The sequence below is a fragment of the Chiloscyllium plagiosum genome, chromosome 17 (assembly GCF_004010195.1).
Source record: "Chiloscyllium plagiosum isolate BGI_BamShark_2017 chromosome 17, ASM401019v2, whole genome shotgun sequence".
Classification (NCBI taxonomy): Eukaryota; Metazoa; Chordata; class Chondrichthyes; order Orectolobiformes; family Hemiscylliidae; genus Chiloscyllium; species Chiloscyllium plagiosum.
Genome location: NC_057726.1, coordinates 17,570,936 through 17,596,054, shown reverse-complemented (window position 1 = coordinate 17,596,054; position 25,119 = coordinate 17,570,936). Strand labels below are relative to the sequence as shown.

General features: G+C 41.6%; 1 protein-coding gene across 4 annotated transcripts in view; it reads left to right on the top strand.

Moving 5' to 3' along the window:
* Positions 1-5,111: 5,111 nt before the first annotated feature.
* Positions 5,112-25,119, top strand: part of mthfsd (methenyltetrahydrofolate synthetase domain containing) — a 68,074-nt gene continuing 48,066 nt past the window's right edge. For 2 of the 4 annotated variants that reach the window (XM_043706622.1, XM_043706619.1), the window contains exons 1-3: positions 5,112-6,257; positions 11,195-11,298; positions 21,600-21,713. In XM_043706622.1, the coding sequence (XP_043562557.1) occupies positions 6,230-6,257; positions 11,195-11,298; positions 21,600-21,713 (246 nt within the window). In that variant the 5' untranslated portion in view covers positions 5,112-6,229. Of the gene's footprint in view, positions 6,258-11,194; positions 11,299-21,455; positions 21,570-21,599; positions 21,714-25,119 lie in introns of all 4 variants that reach the window. The other 2 variants (XM_043706620.1, XM_043706621.1) reach the window with 2 other exon arrangements.

The following is a 25,119-nucleotide window of genomic DNA, read 5'->3' as shown; positions in this document are numbered from 1 at the left end:
TTCTGTACATACCTCAAAGCCATCCATTCTACTTATTTGTGCCTCTGTATTCTCATCGACAACAATGCCCTGTTCCTGAGTGAATACTGAAGAAAAGTATTCATTCAGTGTCTCCCCAATCTCTTCCGCCTCCACACGCAACTTCCCACTACTATCCTTGACTGGACCTATTCCTACCCTCATTGTTTTATTCCTGACATACCTATAGAAAGCCTTAGGGTTTTCCCTAATCCTATCTACTAAGGACCTTTCGTGTCCCCTCCTTGCTGCTTTTAGCTCTCTCTTCAGGTCCTTCCTGGCTACCCTATAACTCTCAATCGCCCCAATTGAACCTTCACGTCTCATCTTGAGATAGGCCGCCCTCTTCCATTTAACAAGGGATTCCAATTCCTTATTAAACCACGGCTCCCTCGCACGACCCTTTCCTCCCTGCCTGACAGGTACTTAATTATCAAGGACACTCAATAGTTGCTCCTTGAACAAGCTCCACATATCATTTACACTCTTGCCTTGGAGTCTACTTTTCCAAGCCACACATCCTAAGTCATGCCTCACCGCATCATAATTTCCCTGACCCCAGCTATAACTCTTGCCCTGTAGTACAGATCTCCAGCATCCACAGTTCTAAGTTTTACTACAATGCTGCATGGTTTGGGGGAACAGTTTGACTTCACCCATTATCCTGCAGTATGAGGGATCTGCTAGATTTTGGATATCCCTGCTGCCCTTCTTGAACAAGGGCACAACATTTGCAATCCTCCAGTCCTCAGGTACTAAACCCAGAGACAATGACAACTCAAATATCAAAGCCAAAGGCTCTGCTATCTCCTCCCTAGCTTTCCAGAGAATCCTTGGATAAATCCCACCGCCAGGGACCTGGGTTCAATTCCCACCTCAGGCAACTATCCTCCAGATGCTCTGGTTTCCTCCTCAGTCCAAAAATGTGCAGTTTAGGTGAATTGGCCATGCTAAATTGTCTGTAGTGTTAGGTGCATTAGTCAGAGGGGAATGGGTCTGGGTTGGTTGCTCTTTGGAGGGTCTCTTTCCACACTGCATGGAATCTAATATGCCCCCTACCATAGGGAAAACAGACCAGCCATTCACTTTATCAATGCCTCTCATGATTTTAAAAGCCTCCATCATGTCATCCCTCAACCTTCTACCTTCCAGTGAAAAGGTCCCAGCCTTTCAGTCTCTCCCCATAACTCAAGACTTTCCATTCCCACCAACATCCTAGTAAATCTTTTCTGAATCCTCTCCAGCTTGCTAATATCCTTCCTAGAAGAGCACACCCACAACTGGAATCAGTACACCAGAAACTCACCAATGTCCTGTATATACTCAACATGACTTTCCAAAAGTCAGGTGGCGAAGTAGAGTCAGACAGTCTGAGAGTAGTCAGAGTTTGTGGGGGGAGGAGGGTATGATGTCAGCATGTTCAACTGTATAATTACCTCAGTATTAGAGCAGGATTAGGAATGGGCAATGAATGCTGGCCTAGTCAGGGAGTGCTACATCCTACGAACAAATAAAAGAAAATCTGGCCAGTTGCTACGTAATGTATTGACTGAAGTGCAGCAATGAACTGTGACATCCCATGATATGTGTATTGTAATTAGTTCCTAGTTTTCAAAGAATAATGCAACAAAGTAAGTCTCACTTCAAAAACAAAACCCAGGAATCATTACATCTTGTTAAATGTGGTGTAACTAAATTTTTAAATAGTTTACTAACTTCACAATTACTATTGAAAATCCTCACCAGACATGAGAAAGGAATGCCAAATTCCTCTGTAATGATAAAATAATTGACATGTTTTTGAAGACATGTATTTTTAAAGACAAGTTTCTTTGCTTTTATTTTGGCTTCAATATTAGCCCAACTGTGATCATTTCTTTTACCACATAAAAATTTAAATGTGAAGGATATTTCGGCCCAGATATTCTGAGAAGCATAATTACAGATTGTCACTCTGTTCCTGTTTTCTTCCATTAGTACCGAGCTATATTTTTCTAGCGTAGAATTCCAATTGTGATACCTTCATAAATGTAAAGCATATCCAAAATCTAGCAGATCCCTCATACTGCAGGATAATGGGTGAAGTCAAACTGTTCCCCCAAACCATGCAGCATTGTAGTAAAACTTAGAACTGCGGATGCTGGAGATCTGAAACAAACAAACAAACAGAAATTCCGGGAGAAATTCAGCACGTCTGTCAGATATCACCATTATAAATGACTGGTTCTGTTGAAGAGACACTGGACTTGAAACATTAACTCTGTCTTCTCTCCACATATTTTGCCAGATGCTGAGCAATTATTACAGTATCTGCTGCTTCTGGAATTCCGAGTGGTCCCATCACAACTCCATTTTGCTCTACTCCATTGACTATATAGCTACTGGAATATCTGGGCCTCAGTATTTGCAAACTGTTGGCTTGCTCTGTATGTGAATGCTGCAGGCTAATGGAACATGCAATTTGAACATGGATGGTCCAAAGATTACTAAGAAGGGATTCTTTATTCCACTGGCATAATTTCCTTTCATGTTTGCAATGATTTAAGATTAAACAAGGTTTACATGGAATGATGTCTATGATTTACATTGGGTTGATGAATCCTTCATCTATCTGCACCTCCTTTCCATAAGCCCTCCCCTCTCAAGAAAAGATCTTGCTGATTGCTCCTGCTGTCCTCCCTCATAGTCGCCATCTGCTGCTAGAGGTTCCATGACACACTTCCTTGCCGAAAACCTGCTGTGTCAGCAACCATGCATATTATGCAGTACCTGTCTACAAAGCAGATGTGCAATTAGGTTCAATTGTGCCACGATGGCTAGGATGTTTGAGTCCATATTAACAACAATGTTCTCTTCTTCCATTAGCAATCTGGGCAAGTGGTAAGGGTTGGGACATTATCTAGCATTTGCTTGTTGACATCTTATCTGTACTGGTGCCTTCAATAAATCTAGGCACTGTGGTGTGTCACCCATGTTGAGGTCCATGTTGGTCAGTTTTCCAGGTGTCATTATGGTACTTGTTGCTTCAGTTGTTGCCTCTCAGTATATTTCCCCTTGCATTGTTTTCAAGGGCAGGAGTAAGCCTCATACTGGATGCACCCCCTGGACTCACAGTACACAGTTCGCCCCAGAATTCCACATTGCCACCTGACTCTTTCACTCAAGCTGTCACACACTGACACTTCAGTGTGTGAGCCGTGTACTTCCACATCATCCGACAGACTATGACATCAAGCAATTCCCCTTCCTCTAAACCACTTTGAGGCTGCCTGCAGCTATTGGTTCAATAACATAAATGTAAGCACCTATGACGAGCTGCTTGATGACTCGGTATGCTTCAGGGTCCTTTATCTTATTTTGACCCCTGATATTCTGATTTTGAAAGAATATATATTGATTAGGACGTCAGTCTTGTCAGCCTTGTGATCATTCAATGATTTTTATCTCAGCACTTCTGATTCAATCCTGTTGGCAGGAGGTCCAGTAGTTTTAGCATCTATAGAGAAAGGAAGCATTTGTATTGCACTGAATCTCTGTGCCTGATGACATGGTGGCTGTAGTTGTTGAGGGTAATCTTGACTGAAGTTCCCAGCTCTGTCACAATACCAACATGACTTTGGGACCTCCCTTGAGTGGAATTGGCTGCAAAGTATACAGTGAAGATAGAGATCTGTATGATAATCTATTTCATCTGCCTCTTCAACCTCAGGCTTACATCGCCATCCATATTGACAGTCATCTTTATGGTGGCAGTATTGTTCCTGGTCTTATGTATTCATATGTATCTTTCCCCATGGTCTGGATGATATGATCTCATGCTTCAAAGAAAGATAATTGAAGTCTATTAAGTATCCTTAACTCCATCTGGATGTTCCCATCCTCACAGCTTCTACTGAATGGCCCTTCAGATTTATGTCCCTGGTCAATTTGAAGGAGAGATCTAGGACAATGCACTCAACCATCGCCACTATCTCCAGGAATATAGAGACCAGGTCCTCCCCTTCCACTTGCCTGTACTTATAAACTCTGTGTTGTAGCTTTGACCAGCTACCGCTGTCCTCTAAAATCCTTGTCAGTAGCTCAAAGATCTGTTGCAGGCTTCTTTGAACATCTGTACCTATTTCTGGCTTTCCCACACAGATGTGCCACCATGATTGCCACCTGCTCACTTGCATTGAGGCCCCTGGACACCTTCACCTGGATCACTGAGTGTTTCTGGTCTCGTTCCAAATCTGTCCAGTTTGTTACTTATTGGCGAGTAGAATATCTGAACAAGATTAACAATTCCTTCCTCCATAGAGCTAAACAAAGCACTTGAGTATTTTATACCAGGATTTGGCCTAAAGGTCTGATTCCTCCTGCCAATACCTGAATCTCCAATGATGCCAGAACATCTTCAGCCTTCCTCATGGACATAGCCAGTTTCAACTCCTACACCATCCACTACATCTCAGCTGATGGGCATGTTTTGGCATCATCCATCATGACTAGAGGACGTACTGTAGACTCCTGCTGACCATGTCAGAAATGTAACATAAGATTTGTACACACATATACCTGAAAAATCATGAAACAGGAATTATTTATTCTACTACCATCAGGTCATTACAAACCTGAGAAGAAATTAAGATCAAATTCTGGTCTCCCTCCTAGCAGAAGATTGTTGTGAAACTTGAAAGGGTTCAGAAAAGATCTACAAGAATGTTGCCATGGTTGGAGGATTTGAGCTACAGGGAGAGGCTGAACAGGCTGGGGCTGTTTTTCCTGCAGCGTCGGAGGCTGAGGGGTGACCTTATAGAGGTTTATAAAATCATGAGGGGCATGGAAAGGGTAAATAGACAAGGTCTTTTCCCTGGGGCCGGGGAGTCCAAAACTAGAGGGCATAGGTTTAGGGTGAGAGGGGAAAGATACAAAAGGACCTAAGGGACAAGGTTTTCACACAGACGGCGGTACGTGTATGGAGTGAATTGCCAGAGGAAGTGGTGGAGGCTGGTACAATTGCAACATTTAACAGGCATCAGGATGGGTATATGAATAGGAAGGGTTTAGAGGGATATGGGCCAAGTGCTGGTAAATGGAGCTAGATTAGTTTCGGATATCTGGTCATCATGGACGAGTTGGACCAAAGGGTCAGTTTCCGTGCTGTACGTCTCTATGACCCTAAAGAAGAGTTTACATAGAATTAAGTCTGTGGATCGAGGTCTCACTTGTCTATGCCTTCTTCTCCAAAGACACCCTCTCTCAGTATCACCACCTTCTACAGGGGTATCCATGCAACTACTCGAGCACCCCTAAACAGCATCCTCCTTCACCATCGCCACCTGCTGCTGGAGGACCCCATCAAAGCACCCCCAGTCAGCAGTCTCCCCCACCATCGACTGCTGGAGGTCCCCACACAATAGCTCTGGCATCGCTACCTTTACCATCGCCACCTGCTGATGGTGGCTTTAATACATTAAATTGACTGACAACACAAGTGCTGCATGCCAGGAGATTCCATTGATTTGTGGCAGATTTAAATTGGCATGGGGGAACGGGTCAGCATACAGCGCGACAAGGATCAGTGAGCATTTGTGGGCAGCATTCTTTGAGCTCAACCGTGAATGCTTTGTCATCGCCTGTTAAATCCAGCCTGTGTTACAAACTTCCAAAAACACAGAAAGCTGAGTTGGCAAACTAAATGTCCCGATCTGCCCACATTCTCTCGGTTGCCAGCATTGCTGGGGTGGCCAAAGACTTTTTTTTTCATTACTATTTGTAAACAGCTCTTGCTAGTTTGCCATGGATTGTCGTCTCACTGGTTCGTGAAGCATAAAAGGCACATGTGAGGCGACCTGCAGTTGTTTGCAGATGTCAGCAGCTTTGCAAAGCCCAGAAGCAGTCGAGGGAATTTGCGTGCGAGTGTGGATCCAGCACTCTGAAAGCGATTCGCAGTTTCGGCTCCCCTTGCCTTGCAATGAAAGTGCGGAAACTGCTGCTACTTTTGCTTGCAGTTTGGAAAGTCGGTGCGGAAACACGTGTCGATCGCGGAGGAGGGCAGAGTGGAACTCACAATTGCTACACTTACCCGTGACGTCGCCAATTGTGACGCTCATCGGATACTTTGTACATTCGCCTTCTTCAGTCGGAAACAATGTCAGTTTAAAGGCACAGGCACCGCATTACTTCTGTTGGCAAATGGTTAATCTGAACTAGTTCAGGGAATAAAAACATGGAGCCTGCAATCAAATTGAAGCCTGGTAGGGTTTGGACTGCAATATTTTAAGTTAATGCTGACACGTGTTGCTCTTAAATAATATCCCTTTAAAATTTGTTGTGATATACTTAACTGATATAATCCCAAGCAGACCTCTGCAAATCCTGGCCTCCAAAACAGGAGTTTAATCTCACCACTGGTGTAGTTTGGTGCTGGGGGCATTTAATGAGGTGGGAGGGAGGGTGTGGGTTAGGGTAGGTCAAAAAGGTAAAAACAATGACTGCAGCTGCTGGAAACCAGATTCTGGATTAGTGGTGCTAGAAGAGCACAGCAGTTCAGGCAGGATGCTGCCTGAACTGCTGTGCTCTTCCAGCACCACTAATCCAGAAATTAGGGTAGGTCAGCCTATGGCTGCACGTCGTGAGTCTGCCTAGATGAGGCTCTTCCATGACCACTTCAGGAAATACAATTCCATTGTACAGCTATGAACGCAGTTCAGGGGGGAAGGGAAGGAGGGGAGTGGAGAGACGGGGAGGAGGGGAAAATGGAGGGGATGAAGGAGGTGGGGGAGGCGGTTTATCAGGATGTTGCCTCGCGTGAATGATTATAGTTGTTAGGAGAGGTTAGATAAACTCAGATTGTTTTCGCTCTAAGCAGGCTGAGGGGTGACCTGATGGAGGTATTCAACATAATGAGAGGCATAGATCAGGTGGATAGTCAGAGGCTTTTTCATCAGAGTGCCAAGGTCAACTACAACGGGACACAGGTTCAAGGTAACAGGGGGAAGCTCTAGGGGAGAAGCGTGGGGAAAATTTTTTACAAGTGAATGGTGGATATCTGGAATGTTCTACCAGTGGAGGTGATAGAAGCAGGCACGTTAGCAATGTTTAAGGTGATTCCAGATAGACATGCAAACAGAAGACAAACAGAGGGATAGAATCTGCACATGCGCAAGAAGTAATGGGTCGAAATAAGGATTAGAATTGCCGCTGGCCTGGTGAGGCGAAGAACCTGTTCCTGTGCTATATTGTATTGATCAGTTATATCATCATAAATTGCATCAATGTCATGACACCAAAGTTATGTGCAGAGTCAAGAAAGATTAAACCGTGGACCTGGGAGGATTAAGGGAAAAATTGATGAAGGTTTTAAAAATTATGATGGCTTTTTGATGACGTAAATGAGGAAAACCTATTTCTAGAGGCAGCAGGGTCAGTGACATTAGGACAGGGATTGAAGCAATTAGCAAAAGAACCAGAGGAGAAGTAATAATGTTTTTACTGTTCTGAACTGTTGTGACCAGGAAATCCACTGGCTATAAGGATGGTGTAAGCATTTCAATAATAACGGTCATTGAACTAGCCTCCACCACTTTCTCTGGCAGCTCATTCCACACATGTACCACCCTCAGAGTGAAAATGTTGCCCATTAGGTCTCTTTTATATCTTTCCGCTCTCATCCAAAACCTATTCCCGCCTCAGGCGACTGATTCCTGCCTCAGGCGACTGATTCCCGCCTCAGGCGACTGATTCCCGCCTCAGGCGACTGACTGTGTGGAGTTTACACGTTCTCCCCGTGTCTGCGTGGGTTTCCACCAGATGCTCCGGTTTCCTCCCACAGTCTAAAGATGTGCAGGGCCAGGTGAATTGGCTATACTAAATTGCCCGTAGTGTTAGGTAAGGGGTAAATGTAGGGGTATGGGTGGGTTTTGCTTCGGCGGGTCGGTGTGGACTTGTTGGGCCGAAGGGCCTGTTTCCACACTGTAAGTAATCTAATCTAATCTAATCTATGCCCTCTAGTTCTGGACTTCCCCAGCTCAGGGAAAAGACCATGTCTATTTATCCTATCTATACCCCTCATGATTTTATAAACCTCTATAAAGTCACCCCTCAGCCTCTGACCCTCCAGGAAAAACAGCCCCAGCCTATTCAACCTTTCCATATAGCTCAAATCCTCCAACCCTGGCAACATCCTTGTATATTTTTTCCGAACCCTTTCAAGTTTCACAACATCCTTCTGATAGGAAGGAGATTAGAATTCATGCAATATTCCAAAAGTGGCCGAACCAATGTCCTGTACAGCTGCAACATGACCTCCCAACTCCTATACTCAATATTCTGACCAATAAAGGAAAGCATACCAAACGCCTTCTTCACTATCCTATCTACCTGTGACTCCACTTTCAAGGAGTTGTGAACCTGCACTCCATGGTCTCTTTGTTCAGCAACACTGCTTAGGACCTTACCATTAAGTGTATAAGTCCTGCTAAGACTTGCTTTTCCAAAATGCAGCACCTCACATTTATCTAAATTAAACTCCATCTGCCCACTCCTTGGCCCATGGCCCATCTGATCAAGATCCCATTGCATGTGATCCTTCAGTCATCTCTCTAATGAGAGTGCAGCCTTATGATCTCTGCGACAATGGCAAGTTTACATTTTTATAACTTTGAGTCTCACTCCTCTTCTTTCTCACAAAGTTGCAGCATCAAATTGCCTTTAATAGAGATCAAAATTACAAATAAAATGACATATTTTAATATTTTCAGTTAGAAAGGTTTTCTTCCTGTTGTAAAGTTCCTGATGTCAAAGTACTTGTTTCTGCCGAAGGTGTTGGGTGAAGCAACTCCTGCCGTGTGGCCCTGGGTAACTGGTAAAGAGTATTTATTGAGGTGCAATGATGAGTTCCCCCTGCAAGTCATAGATTCTCACTCCGCATCTCTGCCAGGAAGCCTTGTAAAGATGGTGGATTCAGCTGGTGGGAGAAATACAATCTGAGAAGGTGTATTAGCACACTAACTTGTTGTCTTCGTAGAAATGCTTTGCTGGCTGTCTGATTTTACAAAGTGAGATGAAAATTTGCAGACATCAGCCTTGACAAATTTTACTCAGCACACAATATTGGAAATCCATGCCAGTAATAAAGGAAAGCTAATATCAAGTAGAATATTAGTCAGAGTCTTTAAGAGCACTGCACATTTGGGAATTTTTTTAAATAATTAGAAAAGAATAAGTTAATATACTTATCAATGGATCATGTTTTAGAATTGGTTTTTGTTTTGTTAAGATTGTCATACTTTTATGAGTGTCCAAATCATGTGGAATTTTTAAAGTTACCCAATTCATTTGTTCTGTCATTCTTCTCTCATACACGAAAGCTCCATTGAGCAATATTTTATAATGTTTATGCAATAAAAGTATTGAATGTTGATGATTATTTAAAGCATTGGCTCAACAGAACATTATTCAAATTGAGGGTTTGTTGCAGCATGTTGCAGCTGGCATTCACATTTCATACTTTTTACCTACTCAAAATCTATTTGACAAAATGCCGCAATAAATCTTGCTTAAACAAATTTGAACAGAACTGAAAGAGAGCAGGAAATGACTGAATTGTGTTAATTAAAATATATAGACAATCCAAGAATTCTTCACTCGACATATAGGTAGGACAGAATTATTGTACTCAAGCTTGCAAATTAAACAAATGAAAAATCTGAACACTTCTATACAGTATTTGAAAGACGTGCAATAATTATGGAACAACATAATATAGTTAATTTATTTCTGATTTCAATAAAAACTAATCAAGAGTCATAGAGATATACAGCACGGAAACAGACCCTTCGGTCCAATGCCTCCATGCTGACCAGGTATCCCAACCCAATCTCGTCCCACCTGCCAGCACCTGGCCCATATCCCTCCAACCCTTCCTATTCATATAGCCATCCAGATGCCTTTTAAATGTTGCATTTGTACTAGCCTCCACCACTTCCTCTGGCAGCTCATTCCATACACCTATCACTCTCTGCATGAAAACGTTGCACCTTAGGTCTCTTTTATATCTTTCCCCTTTCACCCTAAACCTATGCCCTCTCATTCTGGGCTTCCCTACCCCAGGGAAAAGACTTTGTCTATTTATCCTATCCATGCCCCTCATGATTTTGTAAACCTGTATAAGGTCACCCCCTCTTCCTCTGACGCACCAGAGAAAATAGCCCCAGCCTATTCAATCTCACCCTGTAGCTCAAATCCTCCAACCCTGGCAACATCCTTGTAAATCTTTTCTGAACTCTTTCAAGTTTCACAACATCCTTCCGATAGGAAGGAGACCAGAATTGCTATTCTGCTTTCAAATTTCTTGCTTGCACATAATAATTAAAAAGTGTGCGTTAGACATGTTGACTGATGATGCTATGTTGATCTGATATTACCTGGTGTGTTCCTTATGTTTGTCAATGCAAGTAATAAAATATCAAGCTTTCTGCTGCTCATACCTCAGCAGAGCACAGCCTGGTCATAATGAATATAATGGACTTGCATTCAGTCATGGGATTTAGATCGAAATATTGTGCGTGAGAATGAAGCTCCGAGAAATTGTTCTGGATTGTGAACATCCAAAAAAGTTCTGGAATTAATTTGCAGCCTTTGACTCCCTTCACAAGACTTTTAGGTTCACATAAAATGTGATGGAATAGAAAAATGGTTTAAACTTGGAAGCAGACTGGGTGAAATGATGCTGGGGAAGACTTCAGTGAGCGCAAAGTTATATAAATAAATGATTATCATCTGCAGAGTAGAAATCTGTGGTCGTAACTTAAAAAAAAAGGTGTTTTATTTTGATTTTAATTGAATTTATACATTGAAAGATTGTGATTATCAGAAAATACTTTTAGAAAGCCATCCTGGTCAATACCTAATTTCCTTTTTAATCATTGAATGAAAAACGAATTTTTCAAAAATAAGTGAAAATAATCAAAATTCCATCTCCTAATGTATAGCAGATTATGAAGCAGTTTAAATTATATTATCTACTTACAGCATGTATTTACATTCTACCTCCTCCTTGAGTAACGCAATGCAAATTCTTCATGTCACAACTGTGGACCACCTTGTCCCTAACGGTGACAAAGATAAGGCAGTTATATTATATCTGAAATGATGTATTAGACCTGAGAACCTTCTAATTTATTTTTCCTAGGTGTCTCCAAGTGGGACATTCGCCAGAAAGTTTGGGATTATATGGAAGAAAACAATTTGGCAAACTTCCCAAGACCAGTTCACCACAGAATTCCTAATTTCAAGGTAAAACCACTTTGAAGTCTTGCGAGCTTTACATTTAAAAAGCCTTATTTGCCTCTTAAGTTTCAAGTTCTCATGTCAGATTCATTCAAGGCAAATCATTACAAAACCTTGTTTGTTGTTGTAGCTAATTTTAGAAGACTGAACTCATATCTCTCAGTGACTATTCTGTGAAAAAATGTGCAATTAGTAGATTAAAGTAAAAATTTTGAGAAGTCTCAAAATCGATATTGTTAATCCATTGAGTTGCATTCTTGGATTGATACAAGGAAATCTTTTGCAATTGAAAGAACTGTTGGTATAAATATTTTTAGTTGACTTTTATAATCTAAACAATGGCTTATTTACGACTGTGACCAATTGAAGCTATCCAACTCTGACCTATGCTTTATTTTTAACACTGTGCTCTCCATTCTACTGTTCTGTATAATAGTTATTTACAAAATCATTATAATGCTGTTTGGTTTAATTTTGATGTCAGGTCTTCTTAATGGCTTAGTGCCAGATGCTTGAAGGAATAAAATTGATAAGGAGTTGTTGAATAGGCCATCTACTTAAAGTTGATTTCTTAAAAAAAGGATTAGATGACATGCGTCAAGGATACTGAAGGAAGTGAGTGAAATTACAGGGATCTTCAAGAATGCTCACCATTGTCTTCTCAATGACCATTAGAGAGAGCAATTATTGCAGAGCTAGCTAATGATTCCCACAGCCAATGAATGAACAAACAAGAAGCAGGGGCCCACAAGAGCTCTCCCCCAGGGCCAGCCTGCCACACTATTGTTAAATGCCGAACTGGCACTTAAGTATCTTGCGCCTTCCCTAAAAGAGGTGACGCTGGCTTCTCACATTCTCCAGCCCACAGTAAGATCACAGTCACCTGCATTGAATATTGAACAATAATTTGAGAAAAAGTAAGTAGTCACTTGGCAAATTATGGGTCATTAAGCAATGCCAGCACAGAGTTAAGTAATAATCATGTTTAATTGACTGTTTGAGACATTGATGAGGGTATTAAGAGGCTTAATGAGATAATGCTTATAACATGATGTGATGACTTCCGAAAGACATTAATAATGTGTCACAAAACAGATTTGTGAGCTAAGTCAATGTTTGTGGAATACAATACAGAGTAGCAATATGGACACAAAATCAACAGGAAAACTTGCAATGTTGTTTTTCATAATGGAGGAAGGTTTGTGGTGGAGTTTCCCAGATGTCAGTGTTAGGACTACTGTCCTTCCTTATATACATTCATGACCTAGGCCAGGGCACAGTTTCAAAACGTGTGCATGATATGAAATTTGATAGTGTAAACCATGAGGAGTGTTGTGTAGAACTTCAGGTAAATCATAAACTGGTGGAATGGGTGAGCAAGTGGTGTAAAGTCATATCGCACAGAAATAGACCCTTTGGTCCACCTCCATGCCAGCCAAGTTTCCCAAAACTAAACTTGGTCACCTTTGCCTGCGTTTGGTAGATATCCCTCTAAACCTTTCCTATTCATGTACCTGTCCAAATGTTTTTTAAAAGTTGTAACTGTACCTTCATTTCCCATTTCAGCTTGCAGCTCATTCAACATACGAACCACGGTCTGTGTGAAAACATTGCCCCTCAGCTCCTTTTTAAATCTTTCTCCTCCAACCTTAAAAATATGACCCCTAGTTTTGAACTCCACTTTATGGGAAAGTCCCTTGCTGTTCACATTATCTATGCCCCTCATGATTTTATAAACCTCTGTAATGTCACTCCTCAACCTCCTACATCCCAGGGAAAGAGGTCCCAGCCTAAATAGCCTCTCCGTATATCTCAAACACTCCATTCCTGGCAACATCCTTGTAAATCTTTTCTGAACCCTCTCCAATTAATAGTATCCTTTCTGTAGCAGAGCGACCTGTCCATCTTCCTTCATAGCTATGTGTTCCACCCACCCTGCCGACCTATCACAATTATCCCCCACCAGCATCCACCTATTGCTTTCCCACCTACATTCCCCCAGCCCCACCCCCACTCCCCTATTTATATCTCATCTCCCTTCCCCCTCCACCTTCCTGATGAAGGGCTTATGTCCAAAACATCGAATCTCCTGTTCTTCAGATGCTGGCTGACCCAATGTGTTTTCCCTGTGCCATCCTTTTTGACCAGAACAGCACTCCAAAGGTAGCCTCACCAATGTCCTCAACATGATGCCCCAACTCTTATACTCCACGGGCTGAACAATGAAGTCAAGTGTGCTTAACCATCCCGTTTTGATGCAGAGTTTAAAGAACTATGTACCCTTCCCCCCATGTCTCTCTGTTCAACAATGTTACTCAGCACCCTACCATTAACTGTATAAGTCCTGCCCTTGTTCATTTTACCAAAATACAATACGTTGTATTTATCTAAATTAATCCAAACCAGCCAGGTGAGTGAAATTTCAGTGGGGGAGCATTTTGGGAGGAGTGACCATAATACCATGAGTTTTACGATACTCCTGGATAGAGATTACAGCAGTTATCAGGTGAATGTGTTAAGTTACGGGAAGGTGCAGTACAACAGTGTTAGGCAGGAACTGGAGGATGTTGATTTGGAGGTGGCTGGTTGAGGGTAAATCCACATAGGACATTTGGGAGTATTTCAAATGGCAGTTGATAAGTGTTCAGGAGTGGCATGTTCCTGTAAGAACGGAGGATAGGTATGGCCCATTACGTGAACTTTGGGTGACCAGGAATGATATAACCTTGGTCAAAACGAACTAGGAGGATGGGAACTGACAAAGCCCTTGAAGAGTTTAAGCAAAGTAGGAACGAACTTAAACAAGGAATTAGAAGAGCTGAAAGGGGTCATGAAAAGTCATTCACAAACAGGATTAAGGAGAATTCCAAGGCTTTTTATACATCTATAAAAAGCAAGAGGGTAGCCAGGGAAAGGGCTGGCCCACTTGAGGACAAAGAAATCTATGTATGGAGCCAGAAGAGGTAGGTGAATACTTAGAGGTCCTAAGTGAATACTTTGTGTCAGTATTCACCAAAACAGAAAGAATTGGTGGAGGATGAGCTCAGGGCAGGAGTGTCAATTTCTAAGCCAAGTTGCTATAAAAAAGGAAGAGGTGTTCTCCTTCATAAAAAGTTTAAGATAGATAAGTCCCTGGGTCCTGATGGGATCTATTCCAGAATATTGAGAGAGGCAAGACAACAAATTGCTGGAGCGTGGACAGCCATCTTTGTATCCTCTTTAGCCACAGGTGAGGTCCGAGAGGACTGGAGAATTGTTAACGTTCCATTGTTTAAGAAGGGTAACAAGGATAATCCTGGCAATTGCAGACTTGTGAGCCTCACATCAGTGGTAGGGAAATTATTAGAAAAGATTCTCAGGGACAAGACCTATATATATTTAGAAACAAATGGACTTATTAGTGATAGACAGCATGGTTTTGTGTGGGGCAAGATCCTGTCTCACCTGATTGAGTTTTTTGAGGAGGTTGATGAGGGAAAAGTAGTTGATGCTGTCTATATGGACTTCAGTAAAGCCTTTGACAAGGTCCCTCATGAGAGGCTGGTACAAAAGGTGAAGTCATATGGTATCAGGGGTGAGTTGGCAAGTTGGATACAGAAATGGCTTAGTCATAGGAGACAGAGGGTAGCGGTGGAAGGATGCTTTTCAGAATGGAGGGTTGTGGGTAATGGTGTTCCACAGAGATCAGTGCTGGGACATCTACTCTTCATGTCTAGATTAGAGTGGTGCTGGAAAAGCACAGCAGTTCAGGCAGCATCCGAGGAGCAGTAAAATCGACGAATACAGGCTGTATTCCTGATGAAGGGCTTTTGCCCGAAACATCGATTTTACTGCTCCTCGGATGCTGCCTAAATAGCTGTGCTTTTCCAGCACCACTCTAATCTAGATTCTGGGGGGTTTCCAGCATCTGCAGTCATTGTTTTTACCTATCTACTCTTCGTGGTCTATATAAATGGTTTGGAGGAAAATGTAGCCGGTCTAATTCGAAAGTATGCAGATGATACAAAGATTGGTAAGAGTTGTGGATATTGAGGATGATGCCAAGAGGATACAGAATGTTGTAGACCAGTGGAGGCATGGATGGAAAAATAGCAGATGAGTTTAATCCAGATAAATGTGAAGTGATGCATTTTGGAAGGTCAAATACTAATGGAAATTATACAGTGAATGGCACAACCCTTAGGATTATCGATATGCAGAGAGATGTGTGTGTGCAGGTCCACAGGTCACCAAAGGTAACAACACACATAGATATTAGTTAGTAAAAAGGGCCTGTGGCATACTTGCCTTCATTGGAAGGGGTATTGAGTATAACGATAGACAAGTTAATCTGCAGCTCTACAGAACTTTATTTAGGCCACACTTGGTATATTGCGTACTGTTTTGGTCAACATACTACAAGAAGGATGTGGATGCTTGGAGAGGGTACAGAAAAGGTTTACCAGGATGTTGCTTGGTATGGGGGATTTCAGCGATGAAGAAAGGTTGGATAGACTAGATTTGTTTTCAGCAGAATGCAGGAGGTTGAGGGATGACCTGATAGAAGTTTAGAAAATTCAGATTGGCATTGATAGAGTGGAAAGTATGAGGCCTTTCCCAGGGCAGAGGGGTGAATTATTACGGGACACAGGTTCAGAGTGGGGGGGGGGGGGGGTTGGACTTTAAATAGATGTGCGAAGCAAGTTTTTCACACAAATAGTGGTGGGTGCTTAGAACACGCTGCCAGAGGAAGTGGTAGAAGCATTCATAATAGCAGCTTTCAAACAACAACTGGACAATCCTGGAAGTGAAGACAGTTTTAGTATGGAAGGGCAAAATGTGTTAGCACAGTCTTGGAGTGCAGAAGGGCCTGTTCCTATGCCGTATTGTTCTTTGTTTTAAATTTCATCTGCCGCCCCTCAGCCTAATGATCAAGATTGCTTTGCAATCTTAGATTTTGGTGTCATCTGCAAACTTACTAACTATGCCTCCTAAATTTTCATCCAAATTGTTTACATAAATGACAAATGACCGTGGACCCAGTGCCGACCACTGTGGAACATGGCTAGTCATGGGCCTCCAGTCTGAGAAACAAACCCTCACCACCACCCTCCGTCAAGCCAATTTGGTAGAAGAAATGTAAAGTGGAGATATCTGAAGTGATTCACTTTGGTCTGTTGTTGTGTCACCATAGTCTTACCAGACCATAGGGGCTGCTCTCTCATGAGAAAGAGAGAAGCGACTGGTGGTGATTTAACAGACCTCAAGCGAGCAAAGAGTTTGAGAAGGAGAGTCCTTCATGTTAACCACAAACCGGCGATGGGAATTAGATTACATTACATTACAGTGTGGAAACAGGCCCTTCGGCCCAACAAGTCCACACCGACCCGCCGAATTGAACCAACGCTGTTGGCATCACACTGCTCTGCAAGCCAACAATCCAGCCAACTGAGTTGGTCAGTAAGTCTATACAATTGCAATAAAATAAAGGGTACAATTCAAACAAGATGTTGGAGCAAATGGACTTTGGTGTACATGTGCATCAATCGTTGAAGGTAGCAGGACAAGTTGAGAGAGCAGTCAGCGAAGCATTCAGCATCCTAGACTTCATCAATAGGGAACTATGTTAAACCTGTATAAAACACTGGACTAGTCTCATCCAAAGTACTGCATCCAGCTATGGGCACCTAATTTTAGGAATGATATGTAGACATTGGAGAGGGTGCAGTAAAACATGCATGATGATGGTTCCAAAGATGATAACTTCAATAGTGTCAAATCAAAGGCTTCTATGCAAAATAAGCACACGTGGAGTAGGAGACAACAGATTAGCATGAATAAAGTATCGGTTGGCTAATAGGAAGTGGGCATAAATTTCCTTTTGGGATGTGACCTATGTTGTACCTCAGGGATCACTGGTGAAATCCTGGTTATTTACAACTAATGTAAATGACTGATGAAGGGACTGAATATAATTTACTGATCACAACAAGTTAGGTAGGAAAGTAAGTTGTGAAGAGAACAAAAGGAGTCAGCAACTGGAGATGGGCAGTAAATGTTGGCCTTACCAGTGAAGCACACATCCCATGAGTGAATTTAAAAATGTGGGAAATAATGAACTTGGTCACTTTGATAGTCATGTTAGAAAAGCAGCATATTATTTCAATGGAGAGAGATTGCAGAATTCTGAGATTACAGAGGGACCTGGGGATCCTGTTACATGAATCACAAAGAGCTTAGTGTACAAGTAGAGCAAGGGATTAGGAAGAGAAATAAAATATTGGCAACATCACATCCGGGAGACTGTGTACCATTTTGATCTCCTTATTTAAGAATGTAAATGTGTTAGTAGCCATGTAGAGAAGGTTCACATGTCTGATACCTAGGATAAGGAAAGGAGAGACTGGTTGGGTCTGTGTCCTTGGGGATTTAGAAGTATGAGAGACAAGCATATTGATACAGATTCAATGTGGACTTGATAGGTGGCTTTAAGGGCTTCTCCCCATGTGGGAGAGATTAGAGTAATGGGATACAGCTTAAAAATAAGGAGTGTCCCTCTTCTCTAGAGAGTGGTGGAGATGGGGGGTCATTGAATACTTTTCAGGTAGATTCCTTCTTGACCAACTAGAGTCAAAAGTTATTGAGGATAGATGGGAATGTGGATTTGAGAATGCAATCAGATTAGAAATGATTTTATTGAGCACGCTCGAAGGGCCAAATAGTCTACTGTTGCTGCTAATTTGTATGTTCTAGGTGAGATCGCAATAACTTCGTAAGGATAGAGTGGATCCCGTTGAAAATTTTGCAATTTTAAAAGCTGGTATCAGTGAAGACCGAAGTGACAGTGAAGTTATTAGATAATTATAAATGTTCAGCTGGTTCACTAATGTCTTTTAGGGAAGGTAACCTGCTGTCATTAGCCGGTCTGACCTATCTGTCACTTAAGTTATGCACTAATGTAGTTGACTCTTAGCTGCCCTCCAAAATGGCCAAATAAGCCACTTGATGTTATCAAGCTGCTGCAAAGAATAACAAAGCTTCGGCAGTTCAAGAAGGTGGCCCAGCTCCTCCCTCACTAGGGAAGTATGAATGGGCAATAAATGCCATCCCTCCCAGTGACACCCACATGCTGAGAATTAATTTCAAAGAAAATTTGTTCATGCTGTAGCTGTCAGAGCCTGACAAGAAAGACATTGTAAAAGCTGAAGTAAGGGACCGAAGAAAATGCTGACACTTTTTCCTCACCAAAAGTTTAAAGAAAGTGCAGTCTGTATATATTACATGGCAGCAGTCTATCTTGTATGAAATGCTGGAAAGGAGATTCCATGATGTGAGCAAATTTATGTAAAGGCTTAAACATGAGTATTGAAGAAATTAAACTGTAGTCTATGTTTCCCTAAATTCAATAATCTTCATCAAAATTTTGTTTCTTCAGTCTCCTAAGTGGTTTTTGTTAATGTCGGTGAGACATTAGGACTAATGCAGCAAGCACCATTACAGACTCAGTGATGCGCAGATGAGGGAAGCGTGATTGTGAATCTACTCAGACAAAGTAGCCGTGTCAAACTCGACAGAAGTTAGCTTTGCATTATTTCCTCAAAAGAGGCCATGCCAAAGTTTACGCATGTGAATTTGAACTGCACCTCAATTGGTGGCAATAAACTCTTCAAGTAAGTGTGGGAAAAACTTAACTAGATGAGTCAATGTTTTCCACCCATCTTCTCAATATTAGCAGCCTACTTTAGAAAATTTTACAGCCATTGAAGAGCAATTGAAATTAAACAATAATTAGTGGATAATCACAATAGATACTTTTATTGTTGGGCTGCATTTACAGAACTTTAATCATGATTACAATATTACATAAGATTAGAACAGAATTGTAAGGAATTCACATTCACAGTATTAAGAACATTTTGCCATAAGTTCAACACAAACATAGCTGCTTGCATCATTGTTTTCATAACAGGGATTTAGGTTATCACTGAAGCTTGTTGTTCTTTACACAATCGGTTTGATACCAACCTGTGGGTGAAAGCAAAACAAGAAGTTAAGCTAACACCGCCTAACCAACCACAATCAAATCTGAGGGGCAGACATTTAAATATATCCCTCGCAGCTGGTTATAGAATGTGGGAGAGTGCTGACAGACCTGCTGATCCCCTTGGCCTTTGTAGTCTGTCTTATGCCCATACAGAGCCAGGCTCTGTACATGTTGGCAGCCTCTTATTCTAGCCACACTGTTACCTTTGTTTTCATTTAATCAATTTTGGACTTGCAAGGGTGTCAGTGCTTACGACTAGAAAGTTTGTTCCCAGTGTGGTCATTTAGCACTGGGTCAGGGTCATTTGTCCTGCACAAAACCAGCAAGAGAATGAGGGAGGGAGACTCTTGCACAAACTGACTGAGCAATCACTAAACTCCATCAACTGTTTCACTTTCTTATGTATTTGTGCATTCCAGCACGTAGTAACATGTAGTCTATGAGAAAATTTATATCAGTTTTGTTGTTTTTGTTATGAGTTATGCTTGCCCTCGTGATTTTAGTGTAACAAAAATGAAACCTTTGCTATCTCAGTTATCAAATGCCAGCGTCAAAAACTCCCATACGTAACGCACCTCGGCCCAAAAAGCCAGATCTGCTTTGTCCGGACTATGTGCTTCACAGCTGATACTTGTGCAACACCAGTGTGGTGGTTTTTTGTTCCTCAAAACAGCTATTGATTTGTCCTTTTGATTGGAGACACTGCTTTGTGCTGAAGAGAACCATTTCCTTGTGCTTTCCATCAAGTCTAAATGGGTTCTATAATCTTAGTCTATAATCTAAGTGGGTTCTTTCTGTGATGTCCTCCTTTCCAAAGGTTAGGCCACAGACATCCCGTTAACTTGGTCCATGGTAATGGGAAAAGTACAAGAGTAGTTTGCCATTGCCTTCTGCAGGATATTTAATCAGGAAAGTCACCCACTCTTCGTGCCTGCCATCAGGAATATTAGCAGGATTCATCAGCTGATAATCAACCAAAACAGAAAGTGCTGGAGAAACTCTGTAGGTCTGGCAGCATCTGTGGAGCGAGAAACAGAGTCAATGTTTTAAATCCAGTGACCCTTCGTCAGAACTGTTCACTGGACTCGAAATGTTTTCTGTCTCCACAGATGCTGCCAGATCTGCAGAGTTTCTCCAGCATTTTCTGTTTTTGTTTTAGATCTCCAGCATCTTCTGTTCGCTGTTTCATTTCTGATAGTTAATCAGTTTGGTCTCATTATAAATGCACCATACCTGGTCAACAAGAGCTGGATTGGATGACTTGTCCGGACTTGTCCTACCTGCCTATCTCCTTTTCCATCTATCCACTCCACCCTCTTCTCCCTGACCTATCACCTTCATCCCCTCCCCCACTCACCCATTGTACTCTATGCTACTTTCTCCCCACCCCCACCCTCCTCTAGCTTATCTCTCCACGCTCCAGGCTCACTGCCTTTATTCCTGATGAAGGGCTTTTGCCCGAAACATCGATTTCGAAGCTCCTTGGATGCTGCCTGAACTGCTGTGCTCTTCCAGCACCACTAATCCAGAATCTGGTTTCCAGCATCTGCAGTCATTATTTTTACCAAGAGCTGGATTGGGTCTTGAACCAGAGGGTTCTGACCAAGGGGTAGAGATGCAACCTCTGCACTACAAGACCCTGTCCAGTGTGACCTTTACAGTCGACACAGTGGAGGCATTCCGCTCATCTGACTGGACTGGGGTAAACTGGTCTTGGCCATAATAGCACTAATTGCAACATCCAGTCATCTCTTTGTTTTTTTTGTATGAAGGGAACATGTTCTTTTTACATTTTTCTTCAGATCCCTCAATGTAGTTTTCAAGAGTGCACAAAATGCTTTCTCAACTACTTTTGTTCTAAAAGTATTACTGACTGCAAGTTAAAAAAAAAGAAGTGTGTGGGTGCTCCAGTTTTATTACTCTATTCTGAGTGTTCAAAATACCGCAGTGAAACCTAACCCCTTGTGTAATCTAGATTTTTTAGGATGTGCTTGGAAAGGAGATTTATGTGGGTAAAAAGGTTAATGCAATGCAAGGGAGGGCGAAGAGTTTAAAATGTGGGGGAAATAAAGATATAATAAACCGTGCATGTTTCCGGTGGTTGTTTTTAATTGTAATTCGTCACATCTTCTGGAAACAGGGAGCTGCCCAGGCTGCAAAAAATTTGCCAAATTTGCAAGAGTTCAAAAATGCAAGGATCATCAAAGTAAATCCCGACAAACCACAGGAAAATGTCCGTTTGCTCACACTGGAAGTAAGTCTTTGCTTCTTATTGTCATTGCAGGGTGCATATGATGCCTGTAATAGAATCAAAACCTTAGATAGTTTTATGAAGACCAGAGAGGTGAAGGTGGATCCTGACAAACCACTAGAAGGAGTCCGTTTAGCTACGCTCCAGGTAATAAGTCATTTGAAGCCAAGCACTTAAACACAGCAGTTTTAAATTAAACCTCCTGAATCAAGAAGCTTTGTTTAGTTCAGGCAGCCAGACAATTATTTATAAAGATTTTCATTCGTAATTGCTACCACGTGCATATTTTCACCGTGAATATCCATGGATGCTAAGCGGTTTCAATAAAATCATAATAGCAATAGTTGTGGATACCACTCTTCAATGCTATCTTCTTCTCGTACTGTTTCTGCAATGAGGTGAATTCTGAAAGACTTTCTTTTTTTTTAACCTATTTTTTCTAGGTTTAGAAATGGCTTTTAGTGGAACTGAAATGTCATTGCAAGTTGTTCTTTTGTCAAATAAATATAGTGTCATGAAAATGAAATGTGATGAACTGTGGATGAGTGATTTAAAAAGGGTTTATCATTATTGATGATAAAGTTATTTTGCAAATTTAAGAATTTTTCATTGTTAAGCATTTAGCAAACATGGAGATTGATGATCATTATTTTATTAAGAAAGAATAACATTTGAGGGTGCATTTCCATTTCTGGCCCAGAATGTATCTTCAAGTTGCTTTGATGGATTGACCATCTGTTTGTTTTGTATTGATTCACAAAGCCCTCCTGTTGACTGGAAATCTTTGCTGGGGCAGTTGCCCTCAGTGATTACCTGTCATTTGGGGGCAGATAGTCATTATTCTCTGTGATGGCTTCTTTTGATCCAGATCCTGAGCAACAATCAACATCCTTTCGAGGTATGATATTGAGCTGGTTCATGAGATTGCATTGTGTACTCAGTCCACAACAACAGTGACCAGCAAGTCATTGTCAGCTGAACCAAATATAATAGGTACAGAAGAGGGACCAGGAAAATCAGTGTGTCAAAGGCTAGCCATACGAAAAGGTCAACTGGTTGATCGTAAGCATACTTTAAGAATTCATAGCATTTTACGACTAGGGATGATTTATGGATGTGAGACAAATGCCTGGTCATTCCAGCTTCACTTCATAAAGACGTTCTGGAGAAATTGCACTGAGCCAGATTTTGGTCAGTGTTATAGTGGCTGGAGATGTCCAAGGATGTTGAAGACCCCACGGAGGACTGTGAAACCTGTGTTATTCATAGACTAAAGCAACATGTGTTAATATTTGCTGCATTCCCCCATGGGAGGTTAGAAGCTTAGTAGTAGCTACCAAGATAACCGGTATTTCTCCTTTTTCTATTTAGTGCAAAATCCATGAAATCAGAGACCGCTTTCACAGGGAGAACAAAGTGCAAAATGTTTCCAATATCATTTGCTCCATCCTGGGGGAATCCACTAGAGCAAAAGTTCAGTGTTAACCATCACCTTGATAGGTTTTGCAATACTGGCTTTGCCCTGCTCTGAAACTGTAGGATCACCTGTACGATGTGGTGTAGTCACATGAAATACAGCTCCCGAATGCATTTTTCCTGGTTTAGCTACAGTTGAAAGAAGTGCTGTCTGAAAACCCTGGTCGAGAAAGGCTTCCCACTTACAGCCTTCCTTCTCCTCCTGCTGTAAGTGACTTCTGTACTCTGTTTTTTCTCTCTCTGATATCTCTAACACAAGGGGGATCCCTGCACAAAGGGGATTGTGACAGTAGTTTCCATGACTGAGAGCAAGTAATGTATTTAGGGATCTTTCAGAAGTTCGGAACTCCTTCACATCATCCAGCACTACTGACAGCTAATATGATCAACTTTGCACAGATTTTTCAGGATTTTCAGAAATTGTGGAACAGCAACTAAGTAGTCACAAGCAACTCAGCTTCGGGTTGTGCGGCACAATTCCTTAAAATAGTGCTGACAGCAGGGGTCCTTCATGCATCTGGCACATGTTCAGCTCTGCACATTTAAAAGTGTCTCCTAACTAGAGGGGTGAGACAGATAATGACTGATGGGGCATCAACTTGGTGTTACAGGACAACTGACATCATGATCTGTACACACTTTATTTGGAACACCCACTCTGCCATTTTGAAAAAAAATGTTAGCTCTGTGCTGAAGTTCTTCCCTACCAGCTTCTCATAGTGCAGAAAGCACGATGGAGACAAATTTTGTGGCCACTACTTACTAAAAGTCATTTATTGTATATAACACTTTTGAGGTCTTTTTGTGATATGTTGTCAATTGCAAGTTTCCCTCTTCCTTTGAAATCCATCCAGCTGGCACATTACCAAGCGAATAACATTTTATTTTCATGTTCAGGCATTTTAATAAAATATCTGGTGAAACTTTTCCTCTCTAAAGTAATTAAAAGCTTAATTGATGTGAAAAGGTAGCAACTGGCTACTCTGTGCTTTCACAGTTGAAGAAGGACACATTGAAAGTCTTACAACTTGGGAGGTCATATACTGTAATTAATTGCAGTCAACAATTTGACTGCTGCCAGACTGGATACTTGGTTATTTGACCCTATAATAAAATGGGCTAAGGCAGGGGAAGTGTTTCAACGTGAACTTAAGGAGAACTCAAGCTAGCTGCTTTCAGCCCTGTTTTACTCCTCCACGTTGCTTGAGGAGTATTTTTACTTTGTCCTTGGGCACTCATCCAGGCTGTCCCAGTGCCAAGATCTCTCTGGAGTAAACGTATGGGTATAATGCAGGGGACCACTTCTTAGTCCACCAGTTGTAATAGGATAGCTGACCGTAGGTTGTCTGATACATGTCACACATACAGTATGTTGTATAAATTTATAGGCTTGGAAGATTTTTCTGGGGAGGAGTTCCATTGGTATAAACTGAACATACTTAGTTAATCTTCCAAAGAATGTTGCGCTGTGCCTTTAATATATCAAAACTCATACCTTTAGATGTTTAGACAAATATGATGTCGAATATGTTTAATTATTAAATCTAAGAGGAGTAACGCATGTGAACCAAAGAAGTGGAAGCAGTTCAGATGCAAAATTTATTGTGCTCAACTATAATGGGGAGTTTGTTAATATGCAGTCCGTATCTTGCAGGTCACTTCAATAAATATGGTGTTGGTATTACAGAAATTAATTACAGCTTTGAAAGCTGCTAAGTAATTTTAAAGGTGAGTTACAAGTTGAGCAGCAAAATCTGTCCTCTTAACTATGGTATTGATAGGATATTGAATATTAATCTGGGAACACAACACACTCTGAATACAAAATGCTTTATTTTTGTGTATTGTGGATAGTAAAGTGCACAGAATGGTGATGATCTGGAAATAATTCTGTACTGAAATTACTAATCAGTGTTGTGACATCTCCACCACTTATATAGTAGACCACTGATATCGCCCCACCTACGTTCGGGACACCACCCATGCCCTCCACCTGCTCCATGATTTTCGCCCCACCTACGTTCGGGACACCACCCATGCCCTCCACCTGCTCCATGATTTTCGCCCCACCTACGTT